General features: G+C 36.7%; 1 protein-coding gene across 1 annotated transcript in view; it reads left to right on the top strand.

The window, feature by feature from the left end:
- The window catches only part of DHX32 (DEAH (Asp-Glu-Ala-His) box polypeptide 32), a 26,252-nt gene extending 3,964 nt beyond the window's left edge, over positions 1 to 22,288 (top strand). Inside the window, exons 3-11 of the mRNA XM_009574777.1 lie at positions 671 to 1,043; positions 3,696 to 3,941; positions 6,160 to 6,259; positions 6,622 to 6,780; positions 16,378 to 16,569; positions 18,332 to 18,481; positions 19,565 to 19,755; positions 20,644 to 20,825; positions 22,096 to 22,288. Of these exons, the coding sequence (XP_009573072.1) occupies positions 671 to 1,043; positions 3,696 to 3,941; positions 6,160 to 6,259; positions 6,622 to 6,780; positions 16,378 to 16,569; positions 18,332 to 18,481; positions 19,565 to 19,755; positions 20,644 to 20,825; positions 22,096 to 22,288 (1,786 nt within the window). The remainder of the gene's footprint in view (positions 1 to 670; positions 1,044 to 3,695; positions 3,942 to 6,159; positions 6,260 to 6,621; positions 6,781 to 16,377; positions 16,570 to 18,331; positions 18,482 to 19,564; positions 19,756 to 20,643; positions 20,826 to 22,095) is intronic.
- Positions 22,289 to 22,445: the final 157 nt, after the last annotated feature.

Genomic DNA, 22,445 nt, shown 5'->3' with positions numbered 1-22,445 from the left:
GCTCTTCCTTTTGCGTGCCCTTTCTCTTTCACGGAGAACTCTGTAAACCTCATCCTGCAGCACATCTTCCTGCAGCTGCTCCTGATGTGAAAGGGAGATGAATCCTATCCTCTCACACATCGAAACCTGGTTCAAGAATTCAAAGTCCTGCTGAGCAACACAGCAAAAAATAATATCCTTTTAAAAAAATTCAGTAGCAGGAATAGGGATAAAAGTGAGGAGGGCCTTACGGTATGAATTAACCTCTCATCTTGGTTCTGGCACTGCCTCAAGTGCGTGTGTACACCTTCTTTTCCTCATCTAACAGTATTAGTTCCTAGCTAAAGAATTGGTTATGGCATCCAATATGCTTAGATAGTTTGGATGATGAAAAGCAATATAAGTTATGATTTTAGGGCAGAAGTATTTCTGCTTTTGCCTAGAGCATCCTTTCAACTATAGTGCCACTTAGTGTCATTGAATTACATTGAGTTTCTAGCTACTTAGAGGAGGATTTAAACATGTAGTTGAGACTGTGATACTGTCTACAAAATAGACTCTCTGTTCTCATCAAATCTTTCTTGTTAGAACAGAAAGAACCAAGCTGTCCCCAAGACCCTGAATTAATTTCTTACAATCAAATCTGAATATTCCAAGAAACTTTGTAGAGTTTTCTGTTTGTATGTTGCAGATACTGTACAGATGATATGCTACAAAGGGAAATGATGTCTACGCCTCTTCTGAACTATTATGGCATTATCATCTTGGATGACGTGCATGAAAGAACTGTTGCAACAGATGCGTTACTTGGCCTTCTTAAAGATGTCTTGATATCAAGACCAGAACTGAGGCTGGTAATACTTACTGCGCCTCATATGTCCAGCAAACTGAAGAACTATTACGGTAGCGTCCCCCTCATAAGGGTGGAAAACAAACACCACACAGAGGTTGTATACTCTTGCAGCGTTCGGAAAGACCACTTTCTGTCTGCACTAAGACTGCTCTTTGAGATACACCATGCAAAAGAGAAGGGTGACATTGTGATCTTTCTGGCATGTGAACAAGTAAGTTATTAACTGATTCCAATATTTCTGATTTTAATCAAGAAACAATTTACATCTGTGTTTTTATATCACCTATACATACATGGTTGCCAGTATGTAAGACACTGGACGTTGCCAACAGTTTTTATCAATTCAGGTTTTTCCTACAAAGAAGTTATGGTATACATAAGGCTGTATTTTATATATATATAGAATAAACTAATACAAGGAACGATCAGATTTTCTGTAGGCTTAAAGAAAGGCCATCATCCTTCTGTGTGATGCAAAAAGTAGCAAAGGCAGCATACAGGGAAAAGGGCCATAGATGCAGGGAGTTCATACACTGCAACCTATTCTGGCATTGGGTATATCACATTTTGTGTTATCGCTGTTTTGCAGAAATGGACACATGTCCAGTTTGCGTAAATGTCCTACTTCACATGAATGTTTTTACCTTAAACCTGCTTACGAGGTCTTTCCATTTGCATTCTCCTTTACGGCTGCAAACTTCCCAACCATTTGTGTACACAACAGCAGGAGGCAAATATCACTCCAGAGGTGCAACGGTAATCCAGGAATCTGCATGGGCTTGGCTATTCTAAATAGAGGCATCTTTGAATCCCTGAAGACAGCAGAGATGCCCTAAGTTCACTGCTGCCAGGATTGCACCATCGTGACCTTCTCAGAAAAACTTCAGAGTACTTTACAGCTGTCAAAGCAATCTCCCATCAAATAAACATTTTTAAGACTTGAAATTATTATAAATTATTATTATTATTTATTTCCTGACAGCAATCTTCAATCTTCCACTTTGTATCATTAATTCTGCTTTAAAACAACAAATTTGCCTTAGTAGCTCCAGGAGATAATGACTTTTCACATACAAAGATGAATTACCATAAACAACCCAGGTAGTATTGCTTTTCACTGTAAAAAGGGGGATGGATATGTAACACTTTTAATAATGCTAATAATCAGTTGTAAACTTTATAGACACAAATTTTACAAATGATGAATTAATGAATTCTCTGTATCAGTTCACATATTTACAATAGGTAATGTTAGAGAGAAAACACATAGTCTTTCCATTTCAAAGGGCTGCTTAATTTTTTTTTCGCTGGGCAAGTCCCCCACAATACTAAAATAATGATTTCTTTCTTGACAAGAAGACATTACTTAGTTTTCTCTCTCATGATGAACAAAACACTCATTATGAACTGTTACCGCACAGTTCACATCCCATGCATTCTTGCTTAACTGTGATTTAAAGTTTCATATTGCTAATGGCTCACTGTTCCCTAGCACTCAACTGTCTTTTGAACTGAACAAAAATATGAATAAACCAAGAACATTAAGATTGATGTGTTGTCTTGGTGCCAGCCTTGCTATTAGATGCCACTGTCATATCTTTATAAGAATTTTATAGAATACTTTCAACCTATAACTACTATGAACATAGTGGCACTCTCAAATAGAAACTCAATCTGGTTTTTCAATTTAGAAAAACGTTTGCTAATAAAAATGCTTTTGAAAAAAAAAATCCTGTTCAAACTGAACAAGCCTATGAATGATTTTTGTATACCTTTAAAACAACACAAATGATTTTATATTTAAAAGACTAAAACAACAGAAATCAATCTTTTACAATTTATATTCGACCTCTGAATTTGTGGACTGTCTTAAAGGTGATGTTCCATTAACACAGCCTAGGGACATTTTATTGACTTTATTAAGTCTTCATAGAGTTTATTAATCATTAGGGGAAAAAAAAAAACCCAATAAAAACCTTTACAATACTTATATCTTCTTAAATATAATAATTAAAGTAAAGTAGGGACGTTTCTTTATACTTCGATCTTTTTATGCATTGTAATTGGACTAAGAACATAACAGTAGTTTCCAAAGTGACCCAAACAGGGGCTCTGCCATTTTAGCCCTTCCAGTGATGGGGACAGTAGGGATTGGAGAGGGTTGGAGCAGTGGTTTGCTGTGATCTGTTCTGACTCCAGGAGCACCCGTGCACATCGCACCTTTGCCAGCAGTGCAGGTCACCCCATTGCCAGCCCCGGGTGCACCGTACAGACGTGGAGAGCTGTTTCCCAGGGGACCCTGCCACTCAGGGCACCCACGTGCATAACTTTGGTTCCAGCAGAAAACATTTTGGGCACAGCAGTGGGGTACCTGAGTACCTGCTACAGCATTGCCAGCCCTATGACAAACTTGCACCAAACTCTTTGGTACTAAATGACTGATGTGAGTCCATCCTACATGTCCTATATACAGGAAGTTTAGTGACTCTCTCATACATTTCTCAGCCTTGTTATTCCTATACTGTATTTTTGCACATCATCTTCCCCTGGTGGTTGGTTTGGGTATGATTAAAGCCAGAGAAGACTATTTTGAAAATTGCAGAGGAGAAAAAGACATTTCAAAAAACAGCCCCGCTTTTCCCTGGTCTATAATTAGCAGATACAGTTGGTAAATTCTCATAAATACTTCCTTCCCTTTCTTCTCCTTTAATTATTAATCATGTAAGATTTAAATGTTGTTATAGTTTGATACATAGTTAAAATTCATTTTAGAATAAAAAGTTGCTTTAAAATTAAATATTGATATTTCTTTTTCACGCTTACGAGAAAAAGGAAAAAAACACCATCTTTCTCCTCATTACAGGAAATTGAAAAAGCTTACCAAATGATCAGACAGGAACAGTCTAATTTAAATCCTGACCTTGGAGAACTCATCCCAGTTCCTTTATACCCTACAAAACAAGACCTAATTCCCAAGCCAAATCAAGACAAACAGAAATGCTGCAAAAAATACAGAAGAAAAGTGCTACTCACCACAAGCTTTGGAGAATCTTTGATTTGGATTAAAAATGTAACCTTTGTCATTGATGTTGGTGTTGAAAGAAGAAAGGTTAGTAAAGTTAACCAAAATTGGTATGCCAAGAATGAACTATGCATAAGCTTTTTTTCAGGGTGGGAAAAAGGAAAATGTGCAGCTAATAGATTGGTGCAAATAGTTTCTAAAGGATCAAATATTTTTCTATTATTTCATACGTCAGATTCTATAACATTAACATTCAAATTACCAACGATCATAGACATGGGAAAACCAAGCAAGAAAATACAATTACTCCCTTTCAAGTTTCTAAAGCCAGATTAACACTGCCAGCTGAAACTGCCACTCATTTGGGCACCAAACTAATCACATTCCATTTGCAAACTACATCTCACCTTAATTTTGGCCTATCGTTCCTAATTATGTCTTCAGTATCTTATACATAGAGTAAAATGCAATCAATTCTTGGCTACTTATTGGCAGATTACCTGGTTTAGTAGGTTAACCTCAATCCTTGCTTAACGCCTTCTTAATCAGTGTAGTGCCACAGATCATATAACGCCAAGGGATTCTCACACAGGGAACTGTGTCTTTTTAGAGATGCTTGTGCTCCTTCCAGATACATGCTTCCATTTAAGTACCTCAAAATGCTGCAATTTATTGAATTAATCTTTGACCTTTTACAGTGCATTCTAAGTATGTCCTCAGTTCTTGTTTTCCACTGCATCCTGGGAAGGACTAGTGCAGCTGCAAATGCATGTCTCTTGTTTCTTTCATTTATATAAAACTGATGTCCTAAAGAATGAGTGACTATGTAGGAACAAGTCATTACATGAATTGGAAAGCTGCAATACACTACAGGGTTTGTAACTGTTCAATGTGTTCTGCTAGTCAAAATAAATATTCCAATAACAGGCAAAAGAAACAATATAATGCAGTTTCTTTATATAACCCAGAATTGAATCACCAAAATGGACATTAAGTGTTCCTAAAAGTTTGGATCGATGATCATTAATCTTGATTAGCCTTGAGAGTAGTTCAGGCAAAAGCTTGGGAACTACCATAACCTCTCATTTTCATTGCAAAAAAACTGTGTCTAACTGTCATTTTTAATGGTTCTCATTTGGAGGTTATAAACTAACTCAGCCTCAAGTCAAGGGTAAAAAAAATTGTCATACTTTTGTGTGAAACGAACAAAAGCCTAAAAGCAGCTTTCAATTAGACCATGCATAACCCAACTTATTTCTGAAACTACAATTGTCTTGGATGACAGAAATTAACCTCACTTCCATGGTAATCTGAAGCCCAAAGTAAAATTCAGTGCTTCCAGACTTCTGTGAATCAGAAATACGAAGTGATGGGAACAAATCCGTTTCAAAACAGTCCTGATGGCCATCAAATCTTCTCTACTGGTTATGCAACTTTTACCCTTTAATTATTTTGTCCTAACAGCTGAAGTTTAGTCCTCTAATATTCATTCCTCAGCAGTTCAAATTCACATTCAATCCATGCGGCTGAAAGTCAGTTGGACATAGAGGGAACAGTCAAAGTTTTGTGCAGAACAAAATTCTACGTAACTCTTGCAGTTGGGACATTTAATAAATTTATCTGGAGGAAAAGACATTGTCCCCTGCACTGAGGCATATTTTATCTTTTTTATTAAAACCCTGCTTAAAGTAGACAAGGTCAATTCAGATGACATGACTAGAAAATTTCATTATCCGGATGTTGTATGTCTTGCCATATACTACAGAAGCTTATGGATATCATCTGGTGGTCAGAACAGTGAGTGAATCGGCTCCTCAGTTTAACCAAAATAAAGTAAAATTAAGAAAAAAATAAAATGGGGCATTGTACATCTTTGTTACAATCCTTGTCTCCTGTAATGAATTGACAGATTTCAGTACTGAGACAAAAGTCTGGAGTTATGGAACAAAATGTTATCAGACAATGTTGGGATTCTGTCATTAGAAAAAATAAATAATCTTTTTTGATGCTTTTCTTGATGATACCATAGATACACATTTTGTGCTTTAGTAAGGTAGATTTCTTCAGAAAAAGACATTTATCTTACAGTATACTTACAGAGTTATTGCAAAACATAAGTGTCTGTCAATGTATCAAAGTGCTGACTGCTCTCATTTCCAAGCTGGTGAAATACGTAGTATAAAAAGAAATGCAACTGTTACTATACCTTCTGTAAAATGACCTAGACAAAAATTCAATACAGACCATTAATATTTTTGTAGTCTTCTCTTACTTATCTGATGCTTAATATCTCTTTCATTTAAAGGTGTACAATCCTAGAATCAGAGCAGACTCTGTTATAACGCAGCCTATCAGCAAAAGTCAAGCAGAGATGCATAAACAAATTCTGGGCATGTCTTCATCAGGTAGAATTATTAGCTCAAAATTTAAATCCATTAGCTCAAATTATTAACATAACTGATGTTCTCTTACTTATCTGATGCTTAATATCTCTTTCATTTAAAGGTGTACAATCCTAGAATCAGAGCAGACTCTGTTATAACGCAGCCTATCAGCAAAAGTCAAGCAGAGATGCATAAACAAATTCTGGGCATGTCTTCATCAGGTAGAATTATTAGCTCAAAATTTAAATCCATTAGCTCAAATTATTAACATAACTGATGCAGCAATGCAAAAAAAAAAAAAAAAAAAAAAAAAAAAAATTTTCCATAAATTTGTTCCAGAAAAAAAAAAAAAAAAAAAGTAATTTTCCTGAAATCTCTTCCAGGAAAACTCTTCTGCTTGTACCCTGAAGAATTTACCTACAAAGAAATGAAACCACATCTACCAGCCAAAATACAGGAATCAAAGCTAACTAGCATGGTTCTCTTCCTGAAGAGGATGGATATAGCAGGCTTCAGACACTGTGACTTCATAAGCAGGCCAGGTAATGATGATGCACCAATTTTCCATATTTTTATTATTATTTTTGCAGTTATTTAAAGATTAATTTTGTCCTGTTATTCACAGTACTCTTTTTAATTGAAGTACTTGTAAAAATATTGCCACTGCTTTTACCACTTAGCTGCTAGAACAGTTCACAATGCAACAGCAGCACTTAGAAAAATGGTATTGTGTATGAACTCTTTGCTCTGAAAGAGACCGTAAAGTATCTGAATGGAATTGGAATGAAAAAAAAAAAAAAAAATCAATATTCCAAATATCTTCTCATCTAAGTTTCATATTATTTTCCTGGAACCCACAAAGAAAATTCGTGTCCCATTGTACAAGGCATTGTACAGATATCTAACAAAATATATTCCTTTAATCAAAACCTTACAATCCAAATAAACTACTGTTGTTACGTAGGAGATATATTTGGAGGAAATCAGCTTTCTTCTTATCGTCCAGCATCTGCCACCTCAAATTTACAATAAGCTGTTACTTAAGGACAATATTATTTATAAAATAAACCCAAATAAACTTTCAATACTAGACAGGGAATACTCTGAATTTTGAGGTAAGTGTGAAGAAAGTGGTTGCTTTTTTTTTAAAATTTTTCTGACTTCATATTTTACGGTTTTTTCTATATAAGAATATTCTCCTCTATTCTGACCTACCACAAAACCCAAGTACCACTGCAAATTCTGCTATTGATTTGAAGCCAATTAAAGTGAGGGAAATAGCACCGATTTCACTGGTTTGGGGATCATGTGACCTATTGCTAGCTTCATTTATGATCATTTTCCAGTGCAAATAGGAAGAATTCTTATATTATCCTCCCTTTCCTCATGCACATACACGGAATTAGAACGATCACTTGTCTTCTATGTGTTGTGCACTGTAATTAATCAGTAATAATGAGTTTAATTCCCACTGTTAGATGTTGTGATAGACCGTAAGTGGAATTTTAAGTAGAATTTATTCTCCTTTTCCCTTGTCTGCCCATTTAGTAGAAACGTGCTTAAAAGAAATGTGAAAAAACATTGCCAGTCTGAGTGGTAACTAATTCAAAACTGATGAGAATTGGAGTATTTTGGCCTTGTGAGTGTCACCTCCTGTGTTGAATCTAGGAAACCTTCATGGAAAATTATTATGGAATACAGTTGGTTTCCACTCGAATTTAGAAAATATTTTACTAAAAAAAAAAAATTCTAAAATGTATTAGTGCTTTTACTGGATATGAAGAAAGTTGTTCTTGAACGGTAGAATGAATTTGTAAAGTTACATTAGGAAAAGCATTCAGTATTTTTGGATTTAAAGGAGACAGTTGGTATTCAGAGAGAATGAAATGCTAGAGGCATTTAAGGATTTCACAGATGTAGGAATTCTAAGTTTTGTCTGTATTTTTGAGATAACGCAGCTGAAGAAAGCATCTTGCTGATGTGTACAAAATTGTAAAGGCATTTGATGAATGCATCAGCTTTACTTGGATAGGCATCAAATATGAAAAAGTTTTTGCTAACTAGATCAAAAGTGCGAGGTCAAGGTATTGAAAAGTTTGAGGAATTACTGAAACAGTGTGAGGAATGTTAGACAAACTGTCTGAACAAGAAAAAAATCCCACAAATGCTCTAGGGGGTCCACTGAAAGGAGATGAGAAAGTCTGCACAATTTCCTGGTCTCCTTTCTGTCTTAAGGACCCACACGATTAAACATTTGAAACATTGCTTTAATTGTCTAGTACAACTCTTCCTTCATCCTAGGATAGATCACACATGGGCTTTCTTTGCCTTAGGGCTTTCTTTTTCCCACTTCTGAGCGGGCAACGAATCTCTTTCCTACTAACACTTAAGTTATATCCCTACCACAATTCTCCAGAGATGACTATAAAGCTCACACTATCAGAATACAGACAGTTTGAAGTACCTAGTGTCAAATATGTTTGTCTGAAAGGAACAGGAATACTGAAGTAAGCAAATTTGTAAGGGGAGTTAGTTATTGTATTAGACCAACTTATAGAACTCAAAACACATGTCAAGCTTTCAAGCACAAAAAAAACTTCTTTTGGCCCCTCCCAAAAGCTTTGGTCAATACTCTCAGCCTGTGAAAGCCCAAGTTTTCTCATTCTGTGCTGAAATAGCCCCAACCTGCCGCTCACACTCAATGCCGCACAGGTCTCCAAGCAGCCAAAGAAGCACGACATCCTCCAGCAGAAGCAGAGACTGACCCTAAATTCACACCACGGAGTCCTTGCTGCCTAGCTCCAAATACCTCTGGTGCCCCATTAAAGGGTAGCCCTGAAGCTTTTTCATTGCTAGTCATAAGGTCAAACAGATGTTACACCTTTCTGAATTATGTACTGCAGGAGAGTGTTGCAGAGGAGGCAAAGAGAAGAGCTATCAGAGATGGAAAGCATCTTCTCTTGAGCAAGAGATTTTAGCTTCCCAAAAAGGCTTCATTATCTTTGCTGCAGTCAGTTTAGTTGCGTAAGCCTTCTGTAACCTGAAGTAATGAAAAAGGCTGAGGAAGAGGAGGAGGGGTCTCTGAAACAGTATAGAGACCTAAGTGAAAAAGATGAGCAAAAAAGCTCACAAAACAAGCAGTGTGGCTTTTCTCACCCTAGGAAAATTCATGGGCATAACAGTTCTTATTCACATCTACTATCCATATATACAAAGCCAATTTCCCACCCTCAACCAAACATGGCACATCTGGATCAAACAAAACCCCCACAAACAAGCAAACAGAAAGACATGACAGTATTTCTGTATGTTCTCATTTGACCTGGCAAATCAAGTGCTGTTCAGAGCATACAGATACTAAAACCACAAATAGCTTTGTGATTTCTCCCCAGCACAATTTGTGTAGTCTTGACTATTCCATGTCTCTTCACCTCCTTGCACTTGATTTCCCTTTGAGAAAAGGGAGCAAACACATTGCAGCATCTCCCATGTGCCACACATGCCATAGGCTTTCCTATGCACCGTTTCTGTTCAGCTAATATTCTCAAGTTTTCTTTGTAATTGAAACAGATGGAGGCTTTGAGTTATTTTAACCCAAGGTGAATTTCTCCTAAACAAAATAATGTTTTCACTGAGATGACAGAGTAACGTACGGACATGAACTGGTGAACAAACAAATCAAAAGTACACTGAAATTCATAGCAAGAATTCGAAGAGAAGTACTTCACAGTCCATTCCCTGTACATGAAGTAGGGAACATGTAGCAGATAAGTAAAGAAACAAAAATTACATCGGTAAAACATTTTATTTCTGCTCAACAACAATGTGCAAAAGTTGTTTTTCTGCTGCTGCTTTTTGAGGAAAAATAAAAGCCTGGATTAACTCTGACTCATTACTGCATTATGAAAGCAACAAACATGTCAGGCTTACAGCTGCTGCATTTAATTCACGCTATAATCGAGATGAGCAAATGCAGCAGACTTGTTACCCTTTTTAGAATTCATGAGCCATATGAAAATGTATTTGGCACTGCAGTTCTGAAGTGCATTATTTGAATTATTGTGCCACTATAATAGGGATGTGTTTACATTTTTATCAGTTAATCAGCTAGATCTTTACTGTGTTATATAATGGGACAAAAGAACTCCTTTCCCACAGATTGCAGCAACATTATGTATTTTTGTAAATCACTGGAAAATCCTTATTTAAACTATGCAAATCAGTATAAAGATGAAGCCGTGTAAAATTTCCGTAAGAAATCAAGGTGAAAGCAGTTTGCAGATTCTGCATTCATGCAGAATTACCATAAAAAATTTTCAGATTAAAATATTTTTTTGATGGTCATGGATACCATGACATTTGAGAGCCATGCTACTATAACCCCACTGAGAATATATTCCTAGAATATCCATAATAAAAAGAGTTGTATAAATGCATACAATTTTAAATTGTTTCAGAAACAAAATTTGTTTGCATATTTTTTCATTAGAAACAGACTATCAAAGACAGAAACTCAATGTGCCATGTAAGGCCTGCTCAACAGGGATCACTTCATGGCAGATCTATTATCTTAAGTTCACTTGTTGATTCTTTGATGTTTTAATTTCTGAATTTCATCGATTAAATAGTATTATATACCTCCTAATGAAAAGCTTTCTGATAACATAGACATGACCACATACTTCATAGTCTGTACTGCACAAATCAGTGGAAAAGCATAAAAGGAATTGGAGGAGGTAAGGAACAGACAGCAAACAAACACAGGAAGCAAAGTATGGACTGGACAACCTGACCCTTAGCAGCAGTTCCATATCCATGGGACAAGAGGTGTCAGGAATGGGAGTCAGGGCAGTATGTATAGCCCAATAACTGAGCACATACCATACTGAATGTAGCCAATTGCTTCGAATAGGGAGCTAGTATCACAAAGGGCATCCCAAAAATGAGAAGGGGTAGCCCAGTTCTGTTACAGCTGGACTACTCTCATGTCATTTACTAGAGAGTAACAAAAGAAACCAAAGTGATTAAAAATACTTTTTATGCCATTATATATTCTTTAAATTATACTCTTTGTGGATGGACATGTTGCAAAATCATGTATGTGCTTTAAGGATGACATAAAGCAGATGGAAAACCGACTTCACTGAACAGTCAGTGCTATCCCTGGTGTGCGGCTATTACTCAGTATATTTATGTCAGGAAAATGCAGGTCAGCCTCTGTCCTGGCTGTCCCTACTGGCAGAAAAGCACAGTAGGGACCATTACCAGCCAGCTTGGAGGAGTGAAGAAGCAGTGTAAGGGGGAATGGAAAGACTGCAAAGTATGCATTTGGAAAAGTAATTCTAAATGATCAACTATAACTATCATTTCGAAATAATAGTTGTAGAATTGGTGGCTGCAGAGCATGACAAACTCATAAAAAATCCTACCTCAGAAGTTATAGGGGAAAAAAGAGAGTCAAGATGAAACCTGCACACAGAAGCTTGTCCTTGCAGAAGAAAAATCTTTGCATAATTTGAAGATAACTTGGCACTAGATTTCTCCGTATCTTCAGTTTGCTATCCAAGGAGCAATGTTAAAAAACAATAAAAGAAAACGCCATTCCCCAGAACTATTCTCCCTGCAGTAATCACTTTGGCAGTTCTTCATGCTGTTAAGCCTAACAGAAGCTGGAAAAACTTGTGGTTTGCCAGGCAGTGAATCAGCTCTTTGAAGACAACATCCCTTCACCTGACATTCTAACTTTATAACAGTTATTTCCATGGAAAGAGAAGATCTATCAAGAAAAAGGTATTTTACATACTCAACATTTTCACAGAGTAGGAGACCAGAACACAGGACCTGTAGATCCTCCAGATAGGCACAATACAGCAGTTAAATGGACTATTAAGAGTCATGAAATTTACGTTTTATCCCTGTCTCTAATACTTACTTATTGCAGAACTTTGGGCAAATCACTAAATCACTTGCTTCCTTATGCAACAAGAATAATACTTTTGTATTTTTTTTATCACACCTTAAGCACCTCAATTTCAGCCAGGAAGGATGTGACACTGAAAAGATGAACGGCGCCGCTACCTTTAGAAACATAACTTACTCTGTTCATGTCAAAGTTACAAAAAACTGTGAAACGAAGAACATAATTTTAAGTCTCAGATAAACGATTTCAGTGCTAACAATAACATTTAGTTACATATTTGCTTTACTACGCCTAAGTATGATCAAGAGTAGCATCTGTATTTATATAAAACTGGTCAGATTTCCTGAAACAAGTCCAGAGCAACCCAGTCTTAAGTTGCCAAAGAACACAGGCAAGGAAAAAAAAATATCAGATAAGGAAATACCTTTTAAACTTCCAGGGATGTAAGAGTTTCTTGTTGAAAGCACAGGACACATCTTGAGAGCTTTTTTAACTTTGCTCCCGTGAAAGCAGCAGTCGAGTCATAAAGCCTTGCAGTTTGCCTCGATGGCAGCAGCAGTTGGCATTGGCAAGCAGCCCTAAAAATAATGACACCTGCTTGCCAGAAATCATTTTAAGACAATGCAGGTTTCCGTTCTTTAAAGAAGAACTTTCCATATCTAAACATTTACACTACTTTTGTTTATCATAGTTTTTATTTAAATAGGAACCATACCATAAAGAACTCTCAAATGAGTGTTTGCTGTTCTTACAATGGCTTTTTATTGATTGAGTTTGTGTCTCAAAATGCAGACCCATATCTGAAAGCCCTTTTTTTTTTTTATTTTCTTTTCCTGTTCATTCACCTGCTCTAATCTACCTTTACTATCTTGTCCTTTCTAGCACAATAAAACTCCAGGAGTCGTTGTCATCTTTTTTTTTTTTTTTTGTAACACTTACCGCAAAATAGGGAAGTAATTTGTGCTTATAAATCTCAAGGCAACTAACTCTAGGGCATAAAAATGCAAATTACTGATGCTATCAGGGGATTGAAATTGGCTGCCATGCAACCATATATTTTGTAAGTTCTAGCACAAAGTACTTTGTTGATTTCTGGAAATTAGCTTTTCATGATTCCTAGTAATTACTGTATCTCTGAATGACCATTTTACTCTCCCTGTACTTTCAATCACTGATATCTATCTCCCATCACTGACTCTTACTCTTCATCAGCTGTTAGTTTTCATTTCTTTAAACTTCCTAAGTATTTTCTTCTCAGATGCTTTAGCTTTTGCAAGGGCTCATCTTTTATCCCATTAAACCTCGTATGTCTGATAACAAATGTTCTCTCTAGACAGAAACCCCTCATGTTGTACAGGCAGAGATATGAACTCTAATACTTAAATGAAACAGGTCCACAGACATGTCCTTCAGACATTAGTAACAGAAAAGGGTTAAAAACAACAAGTACTTGCTTGTTTTCCATTTTACTTTTTTCTCTACTTCATTACAACTAGTTAATTACAGAGTGATGGCAATAAACTAAGTTCACTGCCAACGAAGAAAAAACCCGAACTCAAGATTTTATTGCAGGAAGGCAGGGTGCCTGAAGTGCAGCGTTATGGCTAAATGTGACCTACCAGCTCCTTACAGGCTTCCTTTGCTTTTAATCTTCATGAGGCAGAAGTAGCCTGGCAAAGACAGGTTCCCGTTCATAATGAATTCGAGCAAGAAATTATTTCTAGTCATCTACTAATGAAGATACAAGAACAAATATATACCCTGCCTCTGTGGGTAGCTGTGGTTGTGGGTTTTTTGTTTAGAGATTTTTTCGACATTAATATGCAAACTGATAGCAGCCCACAGAAGCCTGAAAAATTGCCAGTGCAGTCATTAGTTTCCCAGTGCTGGGCATGCTTGGCTGGGGATGAGGCCAAGTCCTGCTGTAGTGGATTTTTTGCCACCAACTTCAGTGGGACTAGAATTTAACTTGTCATCCATAAACAGAGAAAATATCAAACAGTTCCTTAAAATGGAAAAAGGCTGTAGTGGATTTTTTGCCACCAACTTCAGTGGGACTAGAATTTAACTTGTCATCCATAAACAGAGAGAAAATATCAAACAGTTCCTTAAACTGGAAAAAGGAGAAAGTTGCTGCTGATAGGAGAGCAGTTATGAATTTAAATGAACTGGCACTCATAAAAGATATTGACCATTACAGTAAGACCTGGAATAGAAATCTACCTTTGAAAAGAGCTGGGAGGAAAGAGCCTTCACACTTCAAGAGTTCCCAAATTTCCACCAATGTCTTTCACGCTCTAGCAACTACTTTTTGGAGAGTGTAGGCTTGACAACTTCTACTCAGCTTTCAGGTTCACTCTCTCTAGCCCCGGAACTGTAGCCTCCATGGTTGCACATAAAGCTTTTCTATGCTTGTTTTGCCAAAGGGACCTACTTTCACCAACAGCAGATTTCCTATAGACCTGCTCAAGTTCTCATTTTAAGTACTGATTTGCTTAATCCTGTCTTTTCAGACATGTTTTCTTATCACTGCAACTGTGAGGGTCTGAATTCATGACACCATTCTTTCAGCAGAACAAAGTGTCACTGAGAAAACACTTTGACTAATTTTTTCAAAATCTGAAAAAAAAAAAGTCAGAATAACGCTTCACATTCTTCTGGCACCATCTATCAAAAGAAAAAGCAGTCAATAATAGTAAAAGGGCTAGAGTATACACAAGCTGACTCTGTCTTCCACTGCCTCAGATGCAAAAAAGCAAGAGAAAAATGGTCGGGAAAAAAATGGTAAAGGAGAAATTCAGAAAGATACTTGATGAGAAAAGAGAGTCTTTGTCAAACTCCTTTGTTATTTATTCCCATCCAGCTGAGAGGTTCAGAAGAGCTACTGCAAATGCCATCTTTTGGTCTATTGAGAAATAACTGATGAGATGTAATGATAATTGATGAAAAAGGCATATTTGTGTCTGTGTGTATAAGCCATTTTCTGTATCTTCAAATCTTGTGGGTTGTTGATTTCATTCACCCTCATCCATGAAAGAGGAAGATATGCCTATGATTTGTGGAGGTACTCCTCACAGAATGAGCTTAATATGCCATTGCTCAAAACTAAACTAATTGAACAATTAACTGAAATAATTGTTGATACTCCAGTAGTCTTCAGAAAAAGCACATGTAGACCACTTTAGCCTAAAAGCTCGGTGTTCAACGTATGCAGAAGCAAACCTCCCTACCGAACACACCTGGCAGGCTTCCACCTGCATTTATCTAACATTTAAGATGCAAAACCCATCACTTCAGTCTTCGTTCTCCTCTGCTTTCACTGTTCAGACCCCCATGTTAAATGCTAAACTCTAACTCCTTATATCCTTCATGTTTGCCTCTGTTCAATCCATCTCATACTCATGCTCCCTACTCACTGTGTGGCCCAAATTCACTTATTTCCTACTTTTTTCCCAAATTATTCTCTCAGCCTACCTAATCATTTTCCTATATTCACTCATTATTTTTTCTGCCTCACTGTTCTCACTTCTACCTATGTAGTTGTAAGGAAGTTACAACCTACAATAAGGGAAAATGGAACATTTAATTTTGTGCAATGAGAAAGTACAGCCATTTGCTGGGGAGACATTTTCTTTTACTATGTTCCCATTTTTCTTCTGATGTCATGAGAAACTATGTAAAAAAATACATTTAAAATCATTTTTAAAAAAGGCAACAAAGAGAACTCCAAATACTTGCAAGAATGTTAAGACAGCTACAACTTCTGTAAATGCTTGTCTTTTGGTTATAATCCTCCTTCCTAGAGCTGTCATGTATCTCTCAACACCCCTCAAATGTGACCACCCCTCTTTAAAAAGAACGAACATACACACAAAAAATACCTGAAGACTGCCAATAATGGACATAGTCTCGGTGCAATACACTATTCAGCACCCACTGTGTCTTGACTTTTGACAAAAACTGCTCTGACAGAAAAAAGATCAACAAAGTTATTTGCAGCCCTGTAATTGTTATCCCTTATTTTCTTCCTCCAGAATGTTCTCAGCCTTCCATTCATCTCATTTATTACTTTTTCTTCTTTCTCATTGTCAAATGATAGAAGCTGACTTCTATCATTTTCACATAGGAAATATCCAACTGAAATATTATAATGAGAATTCAGGCGTTCATTTATATGTAGCCATTCTCAAGAATTTGAATTATCTTTCCTTTTTATTAGCTCCTGAAAGTCTGATGCAGGCTTTGGAAGATCTCGATTATCTAGCAGCCTTGGATAATGATGGAAACCTTTCTGAATTTGGAATTATTATGTCAGAATTTCCTCTGGATCCACAACTGTCAAAGTCAATTCTGGCTTCATGTGAATTTGAGTGTGTTGATGAAATGCTCACCATTGCGGCCATGGTAACAGGTACTCATAAATAATGTCTTACTGCACGGCTTGTGCCGCCTGCCAAATCCATGTAGACTCTTTCAAAGTCTATTCACAAGGGCAAACCAAAGGCAAACTTTTGTTATTCACACCCTGCTTATTTCAAGTAAATGAATATCTTCGGCATATCTTTAAGCATGCAATGAAACACAAGTAATGAATTCTAAGTAGCACTCCAATTCCATGCTTCAGATGCCCCATTAACTTCCAACCTTTTGTCAGAAAGCATACACAGAACATCCCTTCAAAATGAACTTTCTTATTTCATATTCGTTTGTTACATTTGTTACAGACTGAAGCAGCAAATTAGGAGAAGTTCTAATTACAAGCAATATCAAACTGTTGCCCTACAAAGAATTACTCTGTGATCTTGTTTCTTCACTTTAAATATTTTATAAAACTAACTAATCTTAAGTATCCATACCATTCTGTCCTGATGGATCACTCTGCTCCTACATGGCACTGTGAGACAAACCAGCTGGCCCCAAACACTGGCCACGTGAAGCCTGGAGCAAGAACATTTATATTAGAAAGCTGTTAACTATAGAACTTCTTTCATTTGATGTGGCAGAGCTTTCAAACCAACACATAAACCCCAGATATTTAAAATCTATTCATTCTGCGAAAGCTGCTATTGAAATCTTAATACATCAAAGATGCACAAAACCAGGCTAACTGGGAGGAGGGTGACTCTAGAAGTTCAAATAGCAAATAATGACAAGGACTTCTCAGGATCCCACCAGATAGTGCAGGAAAGGGCTAGACTTAGATTCTTTCAGGTCTTGGTGTTGCACAGTGTTGGCTCCAGCTGTCTCACTTCTCTCCGCAGCAGCCTCCTAACCATATATGCTACTGGTTTTATGGCATAACCCTAGTATAGAACCAATGCTTGAGAGCTATCTACTGCTCAACAGCCACAGTTTAAACTTGCCAGCAGAGAATGTTTTGGCATGGCATTATTGTGCTCTGCCCAGAGGGAATATCCTAGGCCCAGAAATTGGTGAGGAGTCTTTGGCAGCAAGGACGTGAACCCACAGCACACCAAGCTGCATTAGTTCTTCTCCTTATGGAACAACTTGGTTTTATGCTCAAGCTGACTTGATTTTTAATAGTGGGCCTAAACTTGTGATAAAATTTTTAAGTATGTAAACCAAATGTAAATGATTGAGCATAGGCACATTTTAGTTTTTAAAAAGCTCAATCATCTCAAAAGACATAATTATGTAGCACAGCACCACAACAGAAGTAAAATGCACTGGAAGGCAAAAATTTAAACATATATGAGCAAATTAAGGCATTACATCCATAGATTTGTTTCTTTCTATATTAAAGAAACCATATGCTTGGATTCTGGATAAATTGGATCATGCCATTATGAAGCTTTTTTGGCATCAGTCTAGGAGAAAGCTTCTCACCTTCTTTTGTGTTTACAGCACAAATTAGCTAAATTAACTAAACTAGAGATTGAAAGAACATCCACATAAATAAAACCTTAGTGAATGCAATAGAGTCTTCAGCAGCAATTCAACATAGAAGATTAAAGGGAACTGAGAAAGGAAAAAAAGAAAAGCATCAGTGGAGTTACTATTTGTGCATGCACCTATGTGTAGAGTCTTCAGCAGCAATTCAACATAGAAGATTAAAGGGAACTGAGAAAGGAAAAAAAGAAAAGTATCATGGAGTTACTATTTGTGCATGTACCTATGTGTCTTAGTAACCACTGCCTTGATTTTTTTCTAAGCTCCTAATTGCTTCTTACACGCACCTCCTGGAACAGAAGAGATTGCTCTTACTTGCTGGCGAAAATTCTCACACCCTGCAGGAGATCACTTTACTCTTATCAATGTCTTCAACGCCTTCAAGGAAGCCAGTGCAAACTCCGCAAGTCAACGTAAGTGTACCCATACCAGACAAAATGAAGCACATTGTAACCAACTTGGAAAAAACAAAACAAAAAAAAGAACGTTGTTGGCATTTCGTTCATAAACCCTTCTCGAATGATTCTTTCTAGAATTGCTAATTTGCAGAGAGAAGAAAAACCTAAAATAGTAGCCATTACAAACGAATATTAGTTTTAGTTTATTAATTAATTGAAAGTGACCTAGGACAGCGTACCTCATCCAACAAGGATACGTCAGCACTATTACTATTGTAATTTGAAGTGACACTGTTCAAAACCAGAAAGATGGTTTCTCTAAGAGCACATAATCCAGGTTTAAGATGTGAAACGACATAAACACAGTTGAGAAGGGACTTGATTCCCCCAGCAGACCAACAATTCTGGTGTTTTTCTGACAGCTGTCAACTAAAAAGAAAGTTCAAGGAAAAAAATTGAAAGTAGTAAAGTTCACATGTACAGGAAACTGAATAAAAACCACGGGGCTGCACAGCAGACAGAAGGTCTTCACAGTATTTCCCTGGGCCCAAAGATCTTGCTCAGGTTCGTTTAGCCTGAGTCCAGTACTTAGACATGGGAGTGATAGATTTGCATATACTAAGTAAAAACTTAGGACAGGACAGTAGGATTGTTTCACGTTCAGTCATGCTGAATGCTGAAAAGAGGTCCAAGAGAACCTGTCCTTTACCAGCATGCAGGATCATCACCAGCACTACAAATGCGATTTCAGTTCCATATCCCGGCCTGAATCCAGAAATTCTATTTGAAGCCATTACTTTTTACAGACCAAGTAAGGGATTTTGAATATATTTATTCAGAAAAATATAGCTAAAATTCCATAAAACTAAGTAAGGACATCAAGTATTGCCCCCTCACTTTACAAGCAAGATCTACGAGCCTAAGCTGTCCGTATGATTCTTGTTAGCAGAATTTTGGACAGCTCTGATACAGCTACTCACTCCAAAATGTTTTTAATCTATTGCACCAGTCAAAGAGCATTTTACAGAGCAGTATCTGTGGATAGTACCTATCAGTAAGACTTTGATTTAAGCCAAAATACTGTTTTTTCCTCCACAGACTACAGTAATGAGAAATGGTGTCGCGATTATTTTCTAAGCTGTTCTGCACTGAGGATGGCAGAAGTTATCAGAGCCGAACTAGTAGAGATTATGAAGCGTATTGAACTTCCCATTTCAGAACCGGACTTTGGATCAAAAGAAAATATACTAAGCATTAAGAAATCTCTCTTATCTGGTTACTTTATGCACGTAAGGAAAAATATTGTGGAAAAATCTTACTGCATTGTTAACTTATATAGAATGCTTCCAGAGAACTTAAAGTTAGGTAGTGAAATCTTTTGATCATCAGAAAGGATAAAAGCCATTTCTTCCACAGTGTATCAGACAAACACTTCTGCCAATTCCAATCTTCTCTCTGGGGTTCAGCTATCACAGCATGAAGTCCACACACTTCACTGCAAAAGGAAAACTGTCAATATGCTTTTCACTCAAAGAACTCTTTTACCTCAAAAAACCCTTTAACTTGTAATACTCTCTCAGACATTATTTCCTTTTTGAAGACGTTTTTGTGAAAATACCCTGGAAACACAGAATTGACTTGTTGAATATATTTAGGTATATATAATGTACAGCTTGCTTACTCTCAACCAAAAGAGGTATTCTAACTGTAATTGTAAACATGAACAAGAAAGATTAATTTATTCCCACCTGAAAACATGCTTTCCTTCACATCACTATGCTCCACCTAAATACAAGAATGACGCCTCCAAACCTACACTTCAAGTGCCCAGCCACACATTGTATTTTAAAGTCTTATAATTCTTTAAGAATACATCTGTTTTCACACAGACCCTTCAAAGCCCACCACCAAGTTCAGAAATTTACTGTATAAGCCTGCCCACATTTGTTGCAGACAGTTTGCTTTCAAATACACAGATACACATTTACCTTAACTCTAAGCTTCATTTCATAGTATCCTTTCCCTAGCTCTCCCACAGAAATTTGGGAAGAGGTTTAGGCTCTCCAGTTGAAAGTATCTGAACACAAGTTTAATTCCTGGTTTTAATAGGCAAACACTGATCTATGTATCCTGTATATTCAATTAAGTAATGGATAACTCTCTGCATTTTTTTTTAGATTGCTCGTGATGTAGATGGCTCAGGTAACTACTTAATGTTAACACACAGACAAGTGGCCCAGCTTCATCCTTTCTCATCATACTATAACACCAGAAGGATTCCTGAGTGGGTTTTATTCCATGAATTTAGTATATCGGAAGACAATTCCATCAGAGTCGTCTCTGAGATATCACCCGATCTGTAAGTTAACAATGATGAAACTGTTTCTTCACTCATACTTCTACCACAAAAGCGTCACTTAAGTCACAGACAGGGTGAGGATGTGTGTGTACATTGAGAGACTGAGAGCAATGCTTGGAGAAGTCAACTCCGGTCATCTTCTCCATTTCCTTTATCTCTGTCACAAAAATAACTATCTTCTGGTTCTGCTGAGAAAACATTCCAATAGGGATGTTGGTTTACACCACAAAAAAAAAAAAAAAAAAAAAAAAAAAGGTATAAGAGAAAAGGACAATCTTCATACCTAGTCAAGCAAGAGGAGTTGGCATCACTGGAAGTGTGAAGAAACTGTTGTTTTTCACACTTTTTATATTCACTAGTGAATATACGTGGAATAAATTTTATTTCTTTCTTGCCAGTATTGTTCTGTCACTGTGTGTAGCTTTCCCTGATGTCTTCATTTTCATTCAGAACACTCACTGAATTAGAGCTCAGAACTATTAAAAAAGGGAAGAACTGTGATCTCATGCCCTCGCTATTCTTTTCATGCAAAACAAAATGCCATTTAAGTCAGCCTTTTGTATTTCCTAACGTGTGCTGATCTGTTCAGGTACTGAAGTAAGTCTCAATGTCTGCCACTGTAACTTTAATCAATTCATCCCTTGAAAAAACACCTTACAAGCAGCAAAAGTTTCTTACAAGGTAAAATATACAGAAAAAAAATCAAGGAAGAGTTAACACAGCAGTGTACTCATAGATTAATCTAGCTGGAAATTTCTTTGTTCCCTGAAAAGCTATTTTCCAGCAAATCTTTTTCTTGACATGTTTTATGTACCCAGCCAGCTAAATCACCCCATATCAACTGTTTATGGATTCAAGAAAACACTACACTCTTCCTTCTGCAAAAATCTCTTTACACCGAGAATATACATTTCACTGTCCTATCTTTTCTACTTTCAATGTTTATAAGAAAGCCTTTTTCATACTGTTATTCAGCCAAAAATATGTTCAAATCCAGAAAAAGTACTATTTAATGCAATCTGCAGCATTGAGAACTGAACAACAATCACCTGAAGTGTAGACTGTGTACATTAAGTGCAAGTCTACTGAAAGCACAAACCACTACTACGTGTTGCAGAGAGTTTTGTTTTTGAGTTGAAACACCAACTTTGTAGCTGTATGCATCAGCACATTGCTGGTGTCTTTTGTACAAGCCTGGAAATAGCTATTCAAACATTTCAAAATTCAATTAAAAAAAAAATAATAATGTTTTGTCTTATTTCCTCACCAGATTCGCGGAGCTGGTACCTCAGTATTATTTTAGCAATCTTCCTCCTAGTGAAAGTAAGGATATTCTGCAGGAAGTGATCAATCACTTGTCACCTGTTTCAACCATGAAGGAGGAACAGAAAACTAACAATGACAGCAAAGAAAATGAAAAATTTCCCCAAACTCCCACTGAACAAAGATGTATTATTCAGTGATTTTAAACTGAACTATCATATATTGGACAAATATAAATGAACAGTCTACAATATACATCCTCACCTTAACCCATGTAATTATTTCAAATTTTTGACATAAACGTATTTAACAGAAGAAACATATAGAAAAAGCACTTTTCTTACCAAAAGGATTTGC

This window comes from Fulmarus glacialis, unplaced genomic scaffold, assembly GCF_000690835.1.
Source record: "Fulmarus glacialis isolate BGI_N327 unplaced genomic scaffold, ASM69083v1 scaffold16003, whole genome shotgun sequence".
Lineage (NCBI taxonomy): Eukaryota > Metazoa > Chordata > Aves > Procellariiformes > Procellariidae > Fulmarus > Fulmarus glacialis.
This window is presented reverse-complemented; position numbering and strand designations above follow the sequence as displayed.